Source organism: Suillus clintonianus (genome assembly GCF_016758775.1).
Source record: "Suillus clintonianus strain FC179 chromosome Unknown DEU56scaffold_132, whole genome shotgun sequence".
Lineage (NCBI taxonomy): Eukaryota > Fungi > Basidiomycota > Agaricomycetes > Boletales > Suillaceae > Suillus > Suillus clintonianus.
In genome coordinates, this window is record NW_024539356.1 from 50,644 (window position 1) to 65,648 (window position 15,005).

General features: G+C 47.9%; 5 protein-coding genes across 5 annotated transcripts; 3 read left to right on the plus strand and 2 right to left on the minus strand.

The window, feature by feature from the left end:
- Positions 1–1,285: 1,285 nt before the first annotated feature.
- On the minus strand, positions 1,286–1,684 carry DEU56DRAFT_717285 (cytochrome P450; the record flags this gene model as incomplete). Its single annotated transcript, XM_041347616.1, has 2 exons — positions 1,286–1,457; positions 1,509–1,684. Coding segments are annotated over 2 exons (348 nt in total), but the record flags the coding sequence as incomplete, so codon positions are not given.
- Positions 1,685–1,936: 252 nt separating this feature from the next.
- Positions 1,937–3,168, minus strand: DEU56DRAFT_928467 (uncharacterized protein; the record flags this gene model as incomplete). Its single annotated transcript, XM_041358642.1, has 3 exons — positions 1,937–2,785; positions 2,840–2,890; positions 2,938–3,168. 3 exons carry the CDS (start codon positions 3,166–3,168, stop codon positions 1,937–1,939), a joined length of 1,131 nt encoding a protein of 376 aa, XP_041202645.1.
- Positions 3,169–3,610: 442 nt separating this feature from the next.
- On the plus strand, positions 3,611–5,828 carry DEU56DRAFT_918405 (uncharacterized protein; the record flags this gene model as incomplete). Its single annotated transcript, XM_041358114.1, has 12 exons — positions 3,611–3,629; positions 3,673–3,723; positions 3,797–3,952; positions 3,998–4,087; positions 4,141–4,280; positions 4,341–4,460; positions 4,531–5,016; positions 5,064–5,216; positions 5,276–5,326; positions 5,382–5,468; positions 5,522–5,691; positions 5,744–5,828. 12 exons carry the CDS (start codon positions 3,611–3,613, stop codon positions 5,826–5,828), a joined length of 1,608 nt encoding a protein of 535 aa, XP_041202646.1.
- Positions 5,829–9,531: 3,703 nt separating this feature from the next.
- On the plus strand, positions 9,532–11,328 carry DEU56DRAFT_984453 (uncharacterized protein). The gene is made up of 6 exons (XM_041359996.1): positions 9,532–10,063; positions 10,085–10,156; positions 10,207–10,351; positions 10,402–10,694; positions 10,760–10,843; positions 10,905–11,328. The coding sequence occupies exons 1-6, from the start codon at positions 9,635–9,637 to the stop codon at positions 11,064–11,066; spliced, it is 1,185 nt and encodes a 394-aa protein (XP_041202647.1). The 5' UTR covers positions 9,532–9,634; the 3' UTR covers positions 11,067–11,328.
- Positions 11,329–11,359: 31 nt separating this feature from the next.
- Positions 11,360–14,714, plus strand: DEU56DRAFT_114943 (TPR-like protein). Its single transcript, XM_041344620.1, has 2 exons — positions 11,360–11,443; positions 11,502–14,714. Exon 2 carries the CDS (start codon positions 11,593–11,595, stop codon positions 14,671–14,673), a length of 3,081 nt encoding a protein of 1,026 aa, XP_041202648.1. The 5' UTR covers positions 11,360–11,443; positions 11,502–11,592; the 3' UTR covers positions 14,674–14,714.
- The last annotated feature ends 291 nt before the right edge of the window (positions 14,715–15,005 follow it).

Consider the following 15,005-nt stretch of genomic DNA (forward strand, 5'->3'; position numbering starts at 1 on the left):
GCGAAGTCGTTGTTGTACTCTGTGCTGGGCATCTGATTCTGATTCTTGTGCATCGGAGGTAGGTGTGTCTGGGATGTTGGCATGTTCGCCACGTTCTTCTTCGTCCTGCCCGTCACGGTCATGGTCATGGTGTGCGGATTGGGGCAGTGGTGCTGCGGGAGGTTCCCATTCATCCTGCGCATCGCCGCCATAATTTGATTCCTCTTCATCCGAACGTGTATCACCCACATCTCCCCCACCATCAAACTCCTCTGGCCATTCCAATTCATCCTCGCCGTATGTCCCAAAGAAATCTCCTGCAAAGTGCGGCGACCGATTTGGGTCAGGTTCATCTCCGAGCTCTATATCCAGATCATTTTCCACTGGGTCTGGAGCAGGCGGGTTTGTAGGAAATTGACGTGAGGCAAGGTAAAGATGCACGACAAGCTGGATTGGTGGTTTTTGCGAGGTGCTTGCTGTATCCAGATATCGATGCAAGCGTTTTAGTTGCAGGCAGGACATATCAGTTTCGGGCATGTTCTAGGTAGATTTGATGAGAAATATTGAATACTGAATGTCCTAAAAATTCACTTACAAAATGCCAGTTGCAAGCGCATACACGTCAGAGAAGGGAGGTGGTGTGCATGAGCTGAGCTGAGGTGCTGTCCGAGTGGGAACGTGTTGTCCTTGTGGTGTACCGCAAAGCACCGAGTTTGGAAGCTCGCAGTTGCCGGTTGTATTGATTCGAAGGGCCTTTAGACAGGTGCCAGGGATATCTCCATCAGAGGGAACGTGTTGGCCTCGTGGCATACCGCAAAGCACCGACTCTGGAAGTTCATAGTTGTACCCATTCGAAGGGTCTTCAGACAGGCACAAGGGAGATCTCCGTCAGATTATCTTCAGACAGGCACAAGGGAGATCTCCATCAGATTATGCATCATCTGCATGCCTTCAATCAATGATGTCATGATGAAAATCAGAGAGTCACTTACCGTTTATGGTCTGAGATCAATTTCGTCCATTTTTTGCTGCTGGAGGTCTTCATCGTTCACTTTGCGCCCTTGTCCTTGGAGAACAACCTGACCTTCATCTACGAGGTCTTCAGGGTCATCATTGAGGATCTTGGTTTCGAGGGTAGATATACTGCGGTACAACCTTTTGAGTTGAACTGCGAATGCATTGTTGCTGGGATTCTCGCAAGGTTTGCTATCAAATAATGCCGATGACGTGGAGGAATTGTCGGTCGTGCCAGAAGAAAGAGCGAGATTAGAAGACATCGAATGGGTGTAGGAAGAATATCCGCAGCAGGCTCAAAAACAAAATGAGGGGTGAGAGTCGCAAGGAATATCTTGGTTTGCAACATTGAGAACTTCCAGCCTGGACAAGCGTGTGGACCGAATGAGAATGTCATCAGGTTCGCGATTCCTGGATGCGAGGGAGCTCGTGCGGTGTGAGGCAGAGAAACCCAGCGATCAGGGCTGCAAGGTTTTTTTTTAGGACAACGGTGTAACGAGGAAGATTACACTTACTTGAATATTCTTGCATTCTTGCCCCAGATGTCAGTGCTAAAGTTCGAAGCCTCGATGGGAATGTGCACATAAGAGCCTTTGCGGATATGGATGGTCTCGCCCGGGTGAATAATTGTACCATTATGGAGGACTATGGACAAAGATATTGGGATGTTGTCACTGGCGCAAGCGGTCCGGCTGTAAAAGTTGTCAAGAAGTGTCATGCTGCGCTCGCATTCCACGAAGAAGACAGTGAAGAGAAACGCATGGACGTAGATGACGAAGGCGATCCACAGGCATCTCCAGCTCTATCAGACGCACATACCCCTGTGGAACTACCAGTGTCATTCAAACTAGCGATGGAACTTGCGTTTTCAATGCTGTCATTCGTTTATGGAATACCCCTAACCAGGTATGAGAATTTCGGCCATCAGGTAAATAAAATAAAATTAGGATGCCCTACCACAGACTATATAAGCTTCAATTTGTATACTGGGCGATGATGACGCCGATACTATACGGGCGGTACAGTCCTCCATACCTGGTGGTGTTGGTGGTGTTGGTGGCGATGCGGTTGAGGCTGGGGACGTCGATGTAGAATAACTCGGCGACGGCGTGTCTGGCGTTGTCGGTGGGGTAATGTACGTGCTGGGTGGAGGGTATGTGGGCTTTGGTGGAGAAGGGTAACGATGACCATACGACGGAGTAGGCGCCAAAGCGGTTGGGGGAGGCGGGAATGGATTCGTGGTAGGAGGAGGGGTGGTCTTGGATGAGGAGGGTAGTATGTAAGTAGGGTAGGGACCTTGACCTACGAAATATTTCTTCACCATTTCCTCGAACTCCCTCAGCGTTACTGGGTCCACATTAAGCTCCCACTCCAGGTACTGACACATCTCACGTTCCATCTGGTTGATCTCCCTGAGCTGGAACATACCCTGGGCCACGATGCTCCAGGATTTGTTTGAGTAAGTATCGTCGCAGATGACCTTGGAGGCGAGCATGAATGCGGATATGAACAGGCGATGTCCCGAAGATCCCCGAGCGGTAGGGAAGCGTGCTTTCAATCGCTGGAGGAGGACGAGAGCAGCGAAGGTAACAGATGAATGCAACTTCGTGCGGTGGAGGGCATATGCGATGAAATGGGGGAGCTTGACTTGAGAGTTAGAAGACGATGGGGGGTATTCGGGACAAGCAAACAGATGGTTTTTGAACTGCGCGCACAACGGCGAAGGCTCGTGACCATAAAATGGGTCAAAGTGTCTTGTGGAAGGTTGAGTTGATTGGGGTTTGGGTGGCGCCTATGTTTCCCGAAGTTGAACATGTGGAATGACGAACGGCTAATAAGAACTCACCAACGGTGCGGGATGATAACCCATACGTGAATGAGGAACGCTCTGGGCATTCTGAAAGGGGGATGGGTGGGGTAGTACTCCAATAGAAAATGACTTACGTGTTGAATACTGGCGACTAGAGTCTTCGTGCTTGTTTGTGCCGTGATTTGGGAGCCGAAATATTTTGGAAGGGTAACAGGGCACTCATCACTTGATTGCGCCAATGTATTTTGTGATCTGCGTGTAAGGAGGGTGAGGGTGACGTATGGAGTGGAAAAAAAACGGGCTGCTATTCGGGTTCGTTCTGAGCAGTGTTGGGAGCGATCAGTATCAGGTAACAGAACGTACATGTTGGTCCAGCGTGACGGTTCTTGCAAAGACGCACTTCATGGCATCTGAAGGCTCGTTTTGGTAGGTGGCGCAGGTCCAGACCAGCAAGACCGTTATCAACGAGGCTCCAGAATGGCAAGACCATTACCAGTGAGCAAATGAGGGGGCGCGCACTAAGACTACTTGGTGAGGCTGTGTTAAAGTTTCAGACCATAAACTCACCTAGTAACGAACTAAGCCTGTCAGGGAAAGGAAAGGCTCAACCCTTGCTCTGCATTATGAAATATTATAAAGCGACCTCAGGCTGTTATAAATTGCGGGTCTGAGTTTAATCCAACTCAAAATCAAACACTCGCTCACCTCCAAAGTAGTCTTTCATAGTCTTGCCGCGCTGAGTAGAAAGACGGCCACACATTCATTTCACATTTTTCAAATTTATTTTACCTAGACAGCCAGAGTTCAATGGAGTCACATTCACGCCGTAAGTGTTTTTTCATACTGATAAGGTTGAAAAACTCACTCAGTTCAACTTGAAGCCCGACGCAAAGCCAAGGACCAGGCGCTGGAAAAACCGGGTGAGTATGCACTACACATTACACATTCATTTGTACTCACAAGTCACACCAACGATATTGTTGCGGAGCACAGTTTGGCAGACTCTCCAAAGCAAGCCGCGCAAGCATAAACTTTCGACTACGGATGATGTCAGACCTGCCCAAAAATGGGTGAAGACTGGCAATCCAGGTCACGAACCGAAAGTAACCGCACCACCTGCTCAAAACAAAAAAGACAGCAAAAACCGCAGTGAGTCATTGGCCACAACAATATTACAAACTCACTCACAGACAGATGATCCAGAACGACCGCTACCTTCCTCAGCTTCGGATTTCGAGTCAGAGGTGGAACCTAGTATCCAGCCTAAGAAGAAGTCCAAGATGGGTCAGATCATGATCGTGTGTTGCCACATGGCACTTACTAACATGAGGCTATAGCGCACAAGGCAGCGGCAGTGTCTGTTGACTCATCGGAGCCCAATTCAGATGCCAGCGAGCACAGTATGTCTGATGCATCCGACAATGAAGAATCTGATATGGAGCTGGCGGAGAGTGTCGCTAAGGCATTGTTCGGAGAGGTAAGTCCGAGTCTGCATTTGATCAGGTACCGGCGCGTATTCGCTTACTAATCTTCATAGATCCCTACAATTGCCAATAAGACCTCAAGTTCATCGCAGTCGTCAAAAACTCCTCCTCCACCCATCTGGGGCTCGCAACTCAGGCCTCTGAACGCGCGAGAGAGAAAACACGCAGCGGAGGTAAGTGATTTTTTGCTATACACGTGTAGTGTGTAGTAATACCTGTGCTAACTCAAAATTCACCCAACAGACCCCCTTGTGGGACTCAGTGATGACAAGCTCGTCATTTGTGTCACAGGCTCCCACTCCACGCACTGACAAGGGCAACAGGTCCTTTTCCGAGTCCACACTAGCCGGAGACGAGGCTGAAGATGACCACAGTCCCACCCTCGATATCAAGTCCGAGCCTGACAGCACCAACGATTCTGACGCCGAGCCCCACCCTCTCAAATCCAAGGCACACTCACTTCAAGAAGACCCTATTTCCCATCTTGTTTACACAAAGACTGGGTCAGTCCGACTCATGGACCAGAACGTCGAACTGCGTAAGGTAATTCAACGTGGCATTCTCGAAGTCAAGGCCTACATTGCCTTCGAGCATGGATACCCTGAAATTGCGGCCCGAAATGTATATTCACGCGAAATACTGCTGAAGGCTGCGCAGTACCACAACACGGCGCCGATCGAGAAACGGATGCGGATCGATGATGAGTATTTGTCTGCCCTCAGCAATCTAGTCAGTGTTGTGTCTTCACTGCGCATTAATGCTGACGTCATCCATAGATTGATGCTCGTGCTAGCCTGTTTCGCAGCGATATCAAGGATGTGGCCAGCAAAAGTATTCTAGGCTACTTCCGACTCGGCAGTTTTGGCTGCGACGGAATCCTTGACAGGCTTCTTGCCAATCATTCATACGTTTTCCCGCAAACGTTTGATGTTTGTTTTTTTTTCTCCTCGTGAATGTGTCATCATACTCACACATCACATTGCTCAAGGCTCAAGGCCTTCCTTCACCGAACCGAAAGAAGCTGTATCAATCCCAGCCCGTGTTCCTCATTCTATGAGGTATTTTTCAAACATCTGAAGTCTGTTGGTGCGCAGTTTGGACAGCGCTTCTGTGATATCGCACGGAATAAAGGTGGTCGTCCGGAGATTCCAATCCCTATGTTGGCTATGGTCTGCACTGCCGTAAGTCCCACTTGCTTTGTGCTCGTTCACTCGTCGACGTTCTTCGTTGCTAGATCCGTGCCATCCTCCTTGCAAAGAAGAATAAGTCAAGTGATGATTTCAAGTTTACCGGTAATCAGTTTTTTGATATCTATAACCACCACGTGGTTTTGTTGGAGAGGATCCTGACGACGGCACCTGTCAAATTTCATAAGATGATGGCAGATATATACGAGGAAGTACAGTAAGTCAGTGTCGAAGTTGGTGGCATGTTACTGATATATTGTCGTTTACAGTCGCTTCCGTCATAGCATCACCGGAGTCTATGACCAGGATGACGGCCTTGCATTCTTGGACTTGGAGGGCATGGAGGACGAGTAAATTGGATCACATGTGTTCCAACGTCGAAAGCATCAGACTTCCAGTTACTAATCCTATACATGTACATACATTAACCACCACTCCCTCGTTGCACATTTGTCTGGCTCGTATGTTACTGCACTCAGCTGATACCCACTTTTAATTATAATTAATTGTTTCCTGTATTCTTCAAGCGTGAAAAGTCTCTCTAGCGTTGTCTAAACAATCTAAGGGCATCGAAAGAGGCTTCACTAGCTGCATCTAAGCCAAGCAAACTGTTCTAATGTTTTTGGAATAGCAATAGGCTTTCATAAATTTTTATAAAAAAAATTGAGGTAATGTAATTCTGGCAAGCCTTCTAAGCTGTCCAATTAGCACAACTTCGACAAAATATCTCTAACTATCGAAAATTCAGCTAAATAACTCTAAGTTTACATGGGAGGGTTTTCCTGATGGGCTAACTACTGTAGGTCTGCTAGTTAGCGTGATCTGATGCATCACTCAACATGCCAACGAGCATAGTTAATGCAATACTCATGTCTTGTGATAAGCAGACTTAATGCATTATACCTACAGGGACTTGTGCAATCCGATGCAAATCCACCCAGTGCCCGTGGCGGATGAAGGTATCATTGATAATCAGAGAATACCCGCTGCGAGCGAGGCTCCCCAGTTCTCGTCCGTTTCGTTCGATTTCGGTACCCCCGACCGCGAAGAACCGGTCTCGTCAGAGACAGGTCTTCACTCCTGGCGATCGCTCAAAAGCGAGGGCGCAAGCTAGGGGACAAGATGCTCGAGTAGCGCGTAACCGTGCCCGAGGCCATGCTGCTATATTGATACATCCAAACTGGACTATAAGCCTAAAACTAGGATACATCATCCAGTAAGATTATCCATTATCCATTGGATGTATCCCATGGTGGATCCCATCTGTTGGATACACAGCCGCATTTTTCGCATTTTTGAAACTCAGCTGTTTGTCATTCCAGGATATATTCATTATTCACAAAACATATCCCATTTTGGTCACCTCCTCATGTCAGGTCTCCCCACATTATTCCCACACATCACATGTTCGCATTTTTCAGCCACACAGTGTGGGAATTACCCCACAACACCAAAAACATCGCCCATTTTGGGAATCTCCACAATATCAATTGTTCCCACACCCTTTCCATATTACTGCAGCTTCACCACCACACCACAATTGCTCCCCTTTCATATACAAGTAGTAGTTTGGTATATATATGTATAATATAATATAATAGACCGCTTTTTTTGTCTATTTGTGAGCCTGCTCCTCCTCCAGGACCCTTTCAAAATGATGTAGGATACAAAACATTTTCGCACTTTTGCCCCTTTGACAAGGAAGTGTCCTAGGGTATTCAGAACATGATTATGAGTATATATGAAGACATTCCCAACTTTATTTGACCATCTGAAGTGTCCTACATCAATAAATATAACACATATACAGAAAAACACAAAATATGTTCCCATTTAATTACTTGCAGATGGATGGACTTGTAAAAATGATTCCCAGCACCTATTCAGTAATATGAACAATGTATCAGGAGCCTAGGACTATAGGACAACCCCCTGTTGCATGGTGTGCCCTCCTTCTCCTGGTGGTGTACCCCCTGTGAATTTTTTTCCTGTAGGACCGGACCTCAATTGAGGTAGGGGGTCCATTTCTATGTATATTTGAGGTAGGTCTATCATATAGCTGGCCCAGGACACACATAGGATCCTGCTACAGGAACAAAAACATAGAAAATCGCACTTGTGACATTTTTGATGTGTTTCAGTATCTTACCATTGCATCTATGATCCAAGCTGTTCATATATAGTGAGCATAGCATATATACTTGCTTTTTATGCCCAAGATCAGCTCACAATAGGCTGGAGCTGTGAGCTAGTGTATATGCTTGCTATTTCTACTGATAAGGGGCCCATGCCTTCAAAACATCAAATATTAATGATCAGAAACCTGGAGTACATTTGGAATATATACAGCATGATATATATATATGTATAGAACAATCCAACAATGATTGAGTGCTGAGGAAGTGAAATAGATAAGAAATTGAGTGTGGGAAACTTCACAAACCCAAAACATCGAAAATGGTCAGTTGAGCAGTAGTCAGACTTTAATGCTGGGTCAACTCATGATTACACTATATCCCTTCCCTCCACCCTTTACCCTCAGGGCAGTAGGTAGGATAGGTTCCTTAGGTAGTTTACAATCTATCCTACATATTTTAAATGAAATCTTTGACATTTATCATATATAAATGACACTTTGTGCAAAAAGATATCAATTGTCACTTTTCACACATATGTCATTTTGCCTGTCATTACATCAATCCTTCATGGATCTTTCTAAGCCTTCAGGGACATCATAAGGGATATATATTGGGGGTATCACAGGTCTCTGATTACTTATCACAGGCTTGACAACCATGTAGGCTTCTGATCAGTAGAAATACCCCCTCTACATCAGATCTCATGTTTGTGCCATATATCTAGCTGGTATTTAGTGTAGAATACATGTATTCATGTACTACTGATTATAAATGAGCAGGGTGGACCATGTGTGCAAGTGTAATATACTAAACAACATCAAAAATGCCAAACATACAATATTTTATGTTTTTGTTCCTGTAGATGTATATTGTGTGTGTCCAGGGCTAGCTATATGATAGACATACTCCAAATATATATAGAAATAGACCCCCTACCTCAATTGAGGTCCGATCCTACAGGAAAAAAATTCACAGGGGGTACACCACCAGGAGAAGGAGGGCACACCATGCAACAGGGGGTTGTCCTATAGTCCTAGGCTCCTGATACATTGTTCATATTACTGAATAGGTGCTGGGAATCATTTTTACAAGTCCATCCATCTGCAAGTAATTAAATGGGAACATATTTTGTGTTTTTCTGTATATGTGTTATATTTATTGATGTAGGACACTTCAGATGGTCAAATAAAGTTGGGAATGTCTTCATATATACTCATAATCATGTTCTGAATACCCTAGGACACTTCCTTGTCAAAGGGGCAAAAGTGCGAAAATGTTTTGTATCCTACATCATTTTGAAAGGGTCCTGGAGGAGGAGCAGGCTCACAAATAGACAAAAAAAGCGGTCTATTATATTATATTATACATATATATACCAAACTACTACTTGTATATGAAAGGGGAGCAATTGTGGTGTGGTGGTGAAGCTGCAGTAATATGGAAAGGGTGTGGGAACAATTGATATTGTGGAGATTCCCAAAATGGGCGATGTTTTTGGTGTTGTGGGGTAATTCCCACACTGTGTGGCTGAAAAATGCGAACATGTGATGTGTGGGAATAATGTGGGGAGACCTGACATGAGGAGGTGACCAAAATGGGATATGTTTTGTGAATAATGAATATATCCTGGAATGACAAACAGCTGAGTTTCAAAAATGCGAAAAATGCGGCTGTGTATCCAACAGATGGGATCCACCATGGGATACATCCATCTGGATAATAGATAATGGATAATCTAACTGAATGATGTATCCTAGTTTTAGGGCTATAGCCCAAAAGGATATATCCATCCAGCAACATCAGGTGCGTGCCCAGCGTCATGCAATGTTTGGATCTTTCGGCGCGATACTTTCTGAAGCGAGATTGAGGGATGCTGATGAACGGGAGCGGAAGGATGTCAGGTGGGAGACTAGGCGGAGGGGTGATGATGATATTGATTGGGGTGATGGAGATGGAGATGGAGATGGAAGTGGTGTTCCGGAAAACGATGGTGTTGATGAAGTGTCTAATGGATTGGGAGGGATGGATCTGGACCCGGATCTTGAGCCCAGTTTGGAGGCTATGAAAGGCTTCGTTCAGAGTATGAGTGCGGAAGGATCGCGGTATCGCACGGTGGATGATGTCGAGGACGAACAGCAGATGAGAATTGAGGACAAGGAAGAAGACGACGGAAGCGACTCCCACGGCGCCTATAGCGACACGAGCGAGGAAGAAGACAAGGAAGAAAAAGAAGTGTTTGAAGTGGAGGAAGAGATGCTTATTGCAGAATCGGAGGGTGGAAAACCTCATGAACCCTTACCCTTGGATGATTCTGACGAAGGGGAGGATTCATCAGACGATGACGAGCTCACTCCGGGAGGTAACTTCAAGGCTAGACTCCGTCGAATCCGCGAGAAATCGCGCTCGACGAAGCCAGCAACAGCTGCGCCTGGGGGTAATTCAGAGGAGGATGAGGAGGAGGAGGAGGAGGAGGAGGAGGAGGATGCTTCTTTCCCCCGTTGGAATCGAGGTGATTCCGACGATGATTACATGGCAGGAATAGAGGTATCTCGATTTTCCTCCCTCCACTCCACAAGGGCTGACCTCCTGCACAGGAATTGCTCGACATGCACAGCGGTATAGTTGGCGGTAAAGACCGCAAACTGCGCAAGAAACTGTTCGGTGCAATCCACAATGGTCAATTTGACCACGTCGACGACTACGAGGAATTGGACGGATCCTTCAGCTTTCAGCCCGCGAGTGGGTGCCCTTGTCATATCGTGTCTATCAGTCATCTAATCGATTTTCAGAGCGCAAGAAAGACAAGATGAAGGAGCTACCTGCCGAACTCCAAGAGACATGGGGCAAAGATCGAGTTAAGAAAGCTGAGCTCAAACGAGCTCGCGAACAGGCTCGTTTTACCGACGCCGTAGATCCCATTTCTCCAAAGAAAGGCGGGAAGAAGGGGCGCAAGGCGATGCGGGCAGCTGCAAAGATGGATCCGAGCGAGCTCGCTGAAATTCAGAATGCCATCGTCGATATGGTGTCACTGGAGAAGCAGATTCGCCGCTTCATCAGTGATGAGGGCGAAAAGAACAACATGGTACTTCCTCCGATGAACAAGTCTCATCAAGTCCACGAAGACCCGTGCTGTTGATGAACATAAAGTCAAGGAATGTCATGAAGAGACACGGAGGCAGATTTGATAATGATAAGATGCCTCGACACAAAGATGGAGATGAAGTTGGCAAGGTACGAGGTTCCTCCATTTTGAATGAAACGCAGCTCTTACATTCTCATTCTCCGTTCGTAGGCTGCTCCAAAGATCGGAGAAACGAATGTTGGGTTCAGGATGCTTGCTTCGATGGGGTGGGCAGAAGGAGATAGGATTGGTGGCAATGCGTCCAATGGGATTGATGCGCCTTTAACAGCCATCATCACGAACACGAAGCTGGGTCTGGGCGCGACTCGATAGTCACATCTTCAGAGCGAAATCTAATACCTTCCATGACCCCATATTGACCTGGGCCCTGATGAAGCACAGCAAGTCCACCGTCCTCATGGATAGCGCAGTCTGAAGAATGACATCTAGCTACTGGACATCATGATCAAGTATAGACGTGCATATTTCGTTGTCTCGTCACCAAACTTCCTACCATATTCTGCTCAGTGTTGGCGTCATCTCACTGCCTTTTCCTGCATTCTTCTATAGTTCACACGGCTGTAATCGTGAATTCACTAATGCCACAGCCTCAGGCCTCAGTACTTGCTACTAGTTCTTACTACATACACAAGTTCGGCGCTCACTATACCATTTCCTCTCCAGGTTTCAGTGCTCGAATTTCAACGTGCGTGCGTATTAAAATTAATCATATCCACCTGGATTTTGTACTCATGAAAGGCATACTAGTGTCGTCTTCGCACAATCGCGCTCTTCGGCCCCTTCAACCTTCCCGTGTTCTTGACCAGTGACAGTCCTTGTGTAACTTGATTATAACAGCATGGCAGACATGGTGCAAGAGTGTCGAGCGGCCTTGCAGAGATGTCCCCTCGGTCATTCTGATCGATCAGCGTGTCTCTACAATCTTGCAATCAGCCTTCATGACAGATTCGAGCAGCGGGGCGTCCCGTCTGACCTTGATGAGGCCGTCGAGCTCTTTCGGACTGCACTGGTCCTTTGTCCCACCGGTCATTCTCATCGATCAGGGTCTCTCAACAATCTTGCCAACTGCCTTGTAAACAGATTCGAGCAGCGGGGCATCCCGTCTGACCTTGATGAGGCCATCGAGCTCCATCGGGCCGCACTACTCCTTCGTCCCCGCGGTCATTCTGATCGATCGATGACTCTCAATAATCTTGCCAACAGCCTTGTAAACAGATTCGAGCAGCGGGGCATCCCGTCTGACCTTGATGAGGCCATCGAGCTCCATCGGGCTGCACTACTCCTTCGTCCCCCCGGTCATTCTGCTCGATTGTCTCTCAACAATCTTGCCAGCAGCCTTCAAATCAGATTCCAGCAGCGAGGCATCCCGTCTGACCTTGATGAGGCCATCGAGCTCCATCGGGCTGCACTACTCCTTCATCCCCCAGGTCATTCTGATCGATCGATGACTCTCAACAATCTTGCCAACAACCTTCAAAACAGATTCAATCAGCGGGGCGTCCCGTCTGACCTTGATGAGGCCATCGAGCTCCATCGGGCAGCACTACTCCTTCGTCCCACTGGTCGTTATGATCGACCAGGGTCTCTCAACAATCTTGCCCTCAGTCTTGGTGACAGATTCGAGCAGCGGGGCGTCCCGTCTGACCTTGATGAGGCCATCGAGCTCCATCGGGCTGCACTACTCCTTCGTCCCCCCGGTCATTCTCATCGATCACAGTCTCTCAACAATCTTGCCAGCAGCCTTCAAACCAGATTCAACCAGCGGGGCGTCCCGTCTGACCTTGATGAGGCCATCGAGCTCCATCGAGCTGCACTACTCCTTTGTCCCCCCGGTCATTCCAATCGATCAGCGGCTCTCGACAATCTGGCCGTCAGCCTTCGAACCAGATTCAAGCAACAGGGCGTCCCATCTGACCTTCATGAGGCCATCGAGCTCAATCGGGCTGCACTACTCCTTTGTCCAACCGGTCATTTTGATCGATCAGCGTCTCTCGACAATCTTGCCACCAGCCTTCAAATCAGATTCGAGCAGCGGGGCGTCCCGTCTGACCTTGATGAGGCCATGGAGCTCCGTCGGGCTGCACTACTCCTTCGTCCCCCGGGTCATTCTCATCGATCACTCTCTCTCGACAATCTTGCCATCAGCCTTGAATACAGATTCAAGCAGGGGGGCGTCCCGTCTGACCTTGATGAGGCCATCGAGCTCCATCGGGCTGCACTACTTCTTCGTCCCCCTGGTCATTATGGTCGATCAGGGTCTCTTAGCAATCTTGCCATCAGCCTTGTAAACAGATTCGCGCAGCAGGGCACCCAATCTGACCTGGATGAAGCATTTAGGGTGTATGTGCAACTCTCCTACCTACCTCATGCAGTCTCCCATACGGATCTTACCGCTGCCAAGACATGGACCATCTCTGCCGAAGTGGCGAACCATGACTCTGCATTGCTTGCCTATCAAACCGCATTGAAATTCCTAGATCAGCATGTTACTATGTTGCGGTCTTCCCCGCATCTATTTGATGTCGTCAGGAAGGCCACAGCTTCACTTGCCATGGACGCTTTCTCGTGCAGTGTTCGTCACGGGGCACTGACAACTGCTGTGGAACTGGTGGAGCAAGGCCGTGCCGTATTCTGGACCCAGTTGGCACGCTTACGCTCACCGCTCGATGAACTTTCCCTGTCCGGTGACACCGGCGCAGCCTTGGAGAAAGAGTTCAAGCATCTGAGCTTTGGCCTTCGTAGCGCGCTTGATCAGTCTACTGAAGAGCAGTCCCCACAAATCCGACAACTGACCATGCAATGGCATGATGTCGTCTCCCGCATCCGCATGTTGCCCAACTTTTCTCGGTTTCTCCTGCCTCCCCTTTTCTACAACCTGCAGAAGGCTGCTGAAGAAGGCCCTGTCATCATCGTCAATGCAAGCCGATATGGCTGTGACGCCTTGATTATCTTCAGTGCACAAGATCCTGTGCACGTTCCACTCGATATCCTGCAGATTGAAGTTTCCGAGTTGTCTTCGGAGTTTCAGTCCCTCGCAGAGGAATTTGGTGCTTCTGATTGTCAAAACAAACTTGTCAGCATCCTCCGCGAGCTTTGGGATTGTGTTGTTGACCCCGTTGTCCGAGCTCTTGAGGCATCTGAAATCCACCATGGCTCGCGTATCTGGTGGTGCCCCACTGCCGAGTTCACGCTTCTTCCTCTACATGCAGCAGGACCGTACGGGAAGAATAAAAACAACTTGTCTGACATTTATATCTCCTCTTACACCCCCACTTTGGCGACACTCATTCGGGCGAGACAGCGGGTTTCTCAAGAGGTGTCCACACAAAATTTTGTCGCCATCGGTCAAGCGAATCCGGACAGAGGGAAGGAACTCCGTCATGTCGCTCCTGAGTTAGCCATCGTCGCTGAGCGCCTCAGGCCCGTTGTCTCCTTCACATCACTCGAGGATGGTGACGCAACAGTCCAGGGTGCACTTGCTGCACTAAACCATAATCAGTGGCTCCATCTAGCTTGCCATGGAATGCCACACCGGACGCAATCGTTCGACTCTTCCTTCGCGATGCGCGATGGGCCTTTGATGATCAAGGAAATCATCCGGTCCGACTGGCAGAGCCCGGAGTTTGCATTCTTGTCGGCTTGCCACACTACCGTGGGTGATGAAAAGAGTCCCGACGAGGCGATACATCTCGCTGCGGCGATGCAATTCTCTGGATTTCGCAGTGTGATAGGTTCCATGTGGTCTGTCGACGATGAGGTTGCACTACAGGCTGTGTCCATTTTTTACCGCAAACTGGTCGATGGCTCAGGGAGATTGGACTGCACGCGGGCTGCGGTAGCCTTGCACAAGACTGTGAAATCGTTGCGCAAGAAGATTCCACTAGAACAGCAGATCGTGTTTGTTCACATAGGTGTCTAGTTTGATTGGTTCGTCATGTTATTGCATTCTATGTCATGCTGCTTGCTTTCATTACCCTGTTGTTCCACCTAGATCCCAGTTATCAGTTATTCAAATCATGTCTGCATAATACTCTGTTTTTTTTTCCCCGTTGTGTACTAGTACTGCAAGCACCGATCCATTGAATGATTACACATTGCTTTATCAAACATACAAAGAAGCTGGCTGTTGATACGGGACTTTGTGGGATGGGCTGGTGCATGGCTCTTCTTTGTTAATATATTTCTCTGCGGTCACGAAGACTTTGCGTGGCATAGGATGCAGAGCATCCTACAACCTACACATCCTTTCTA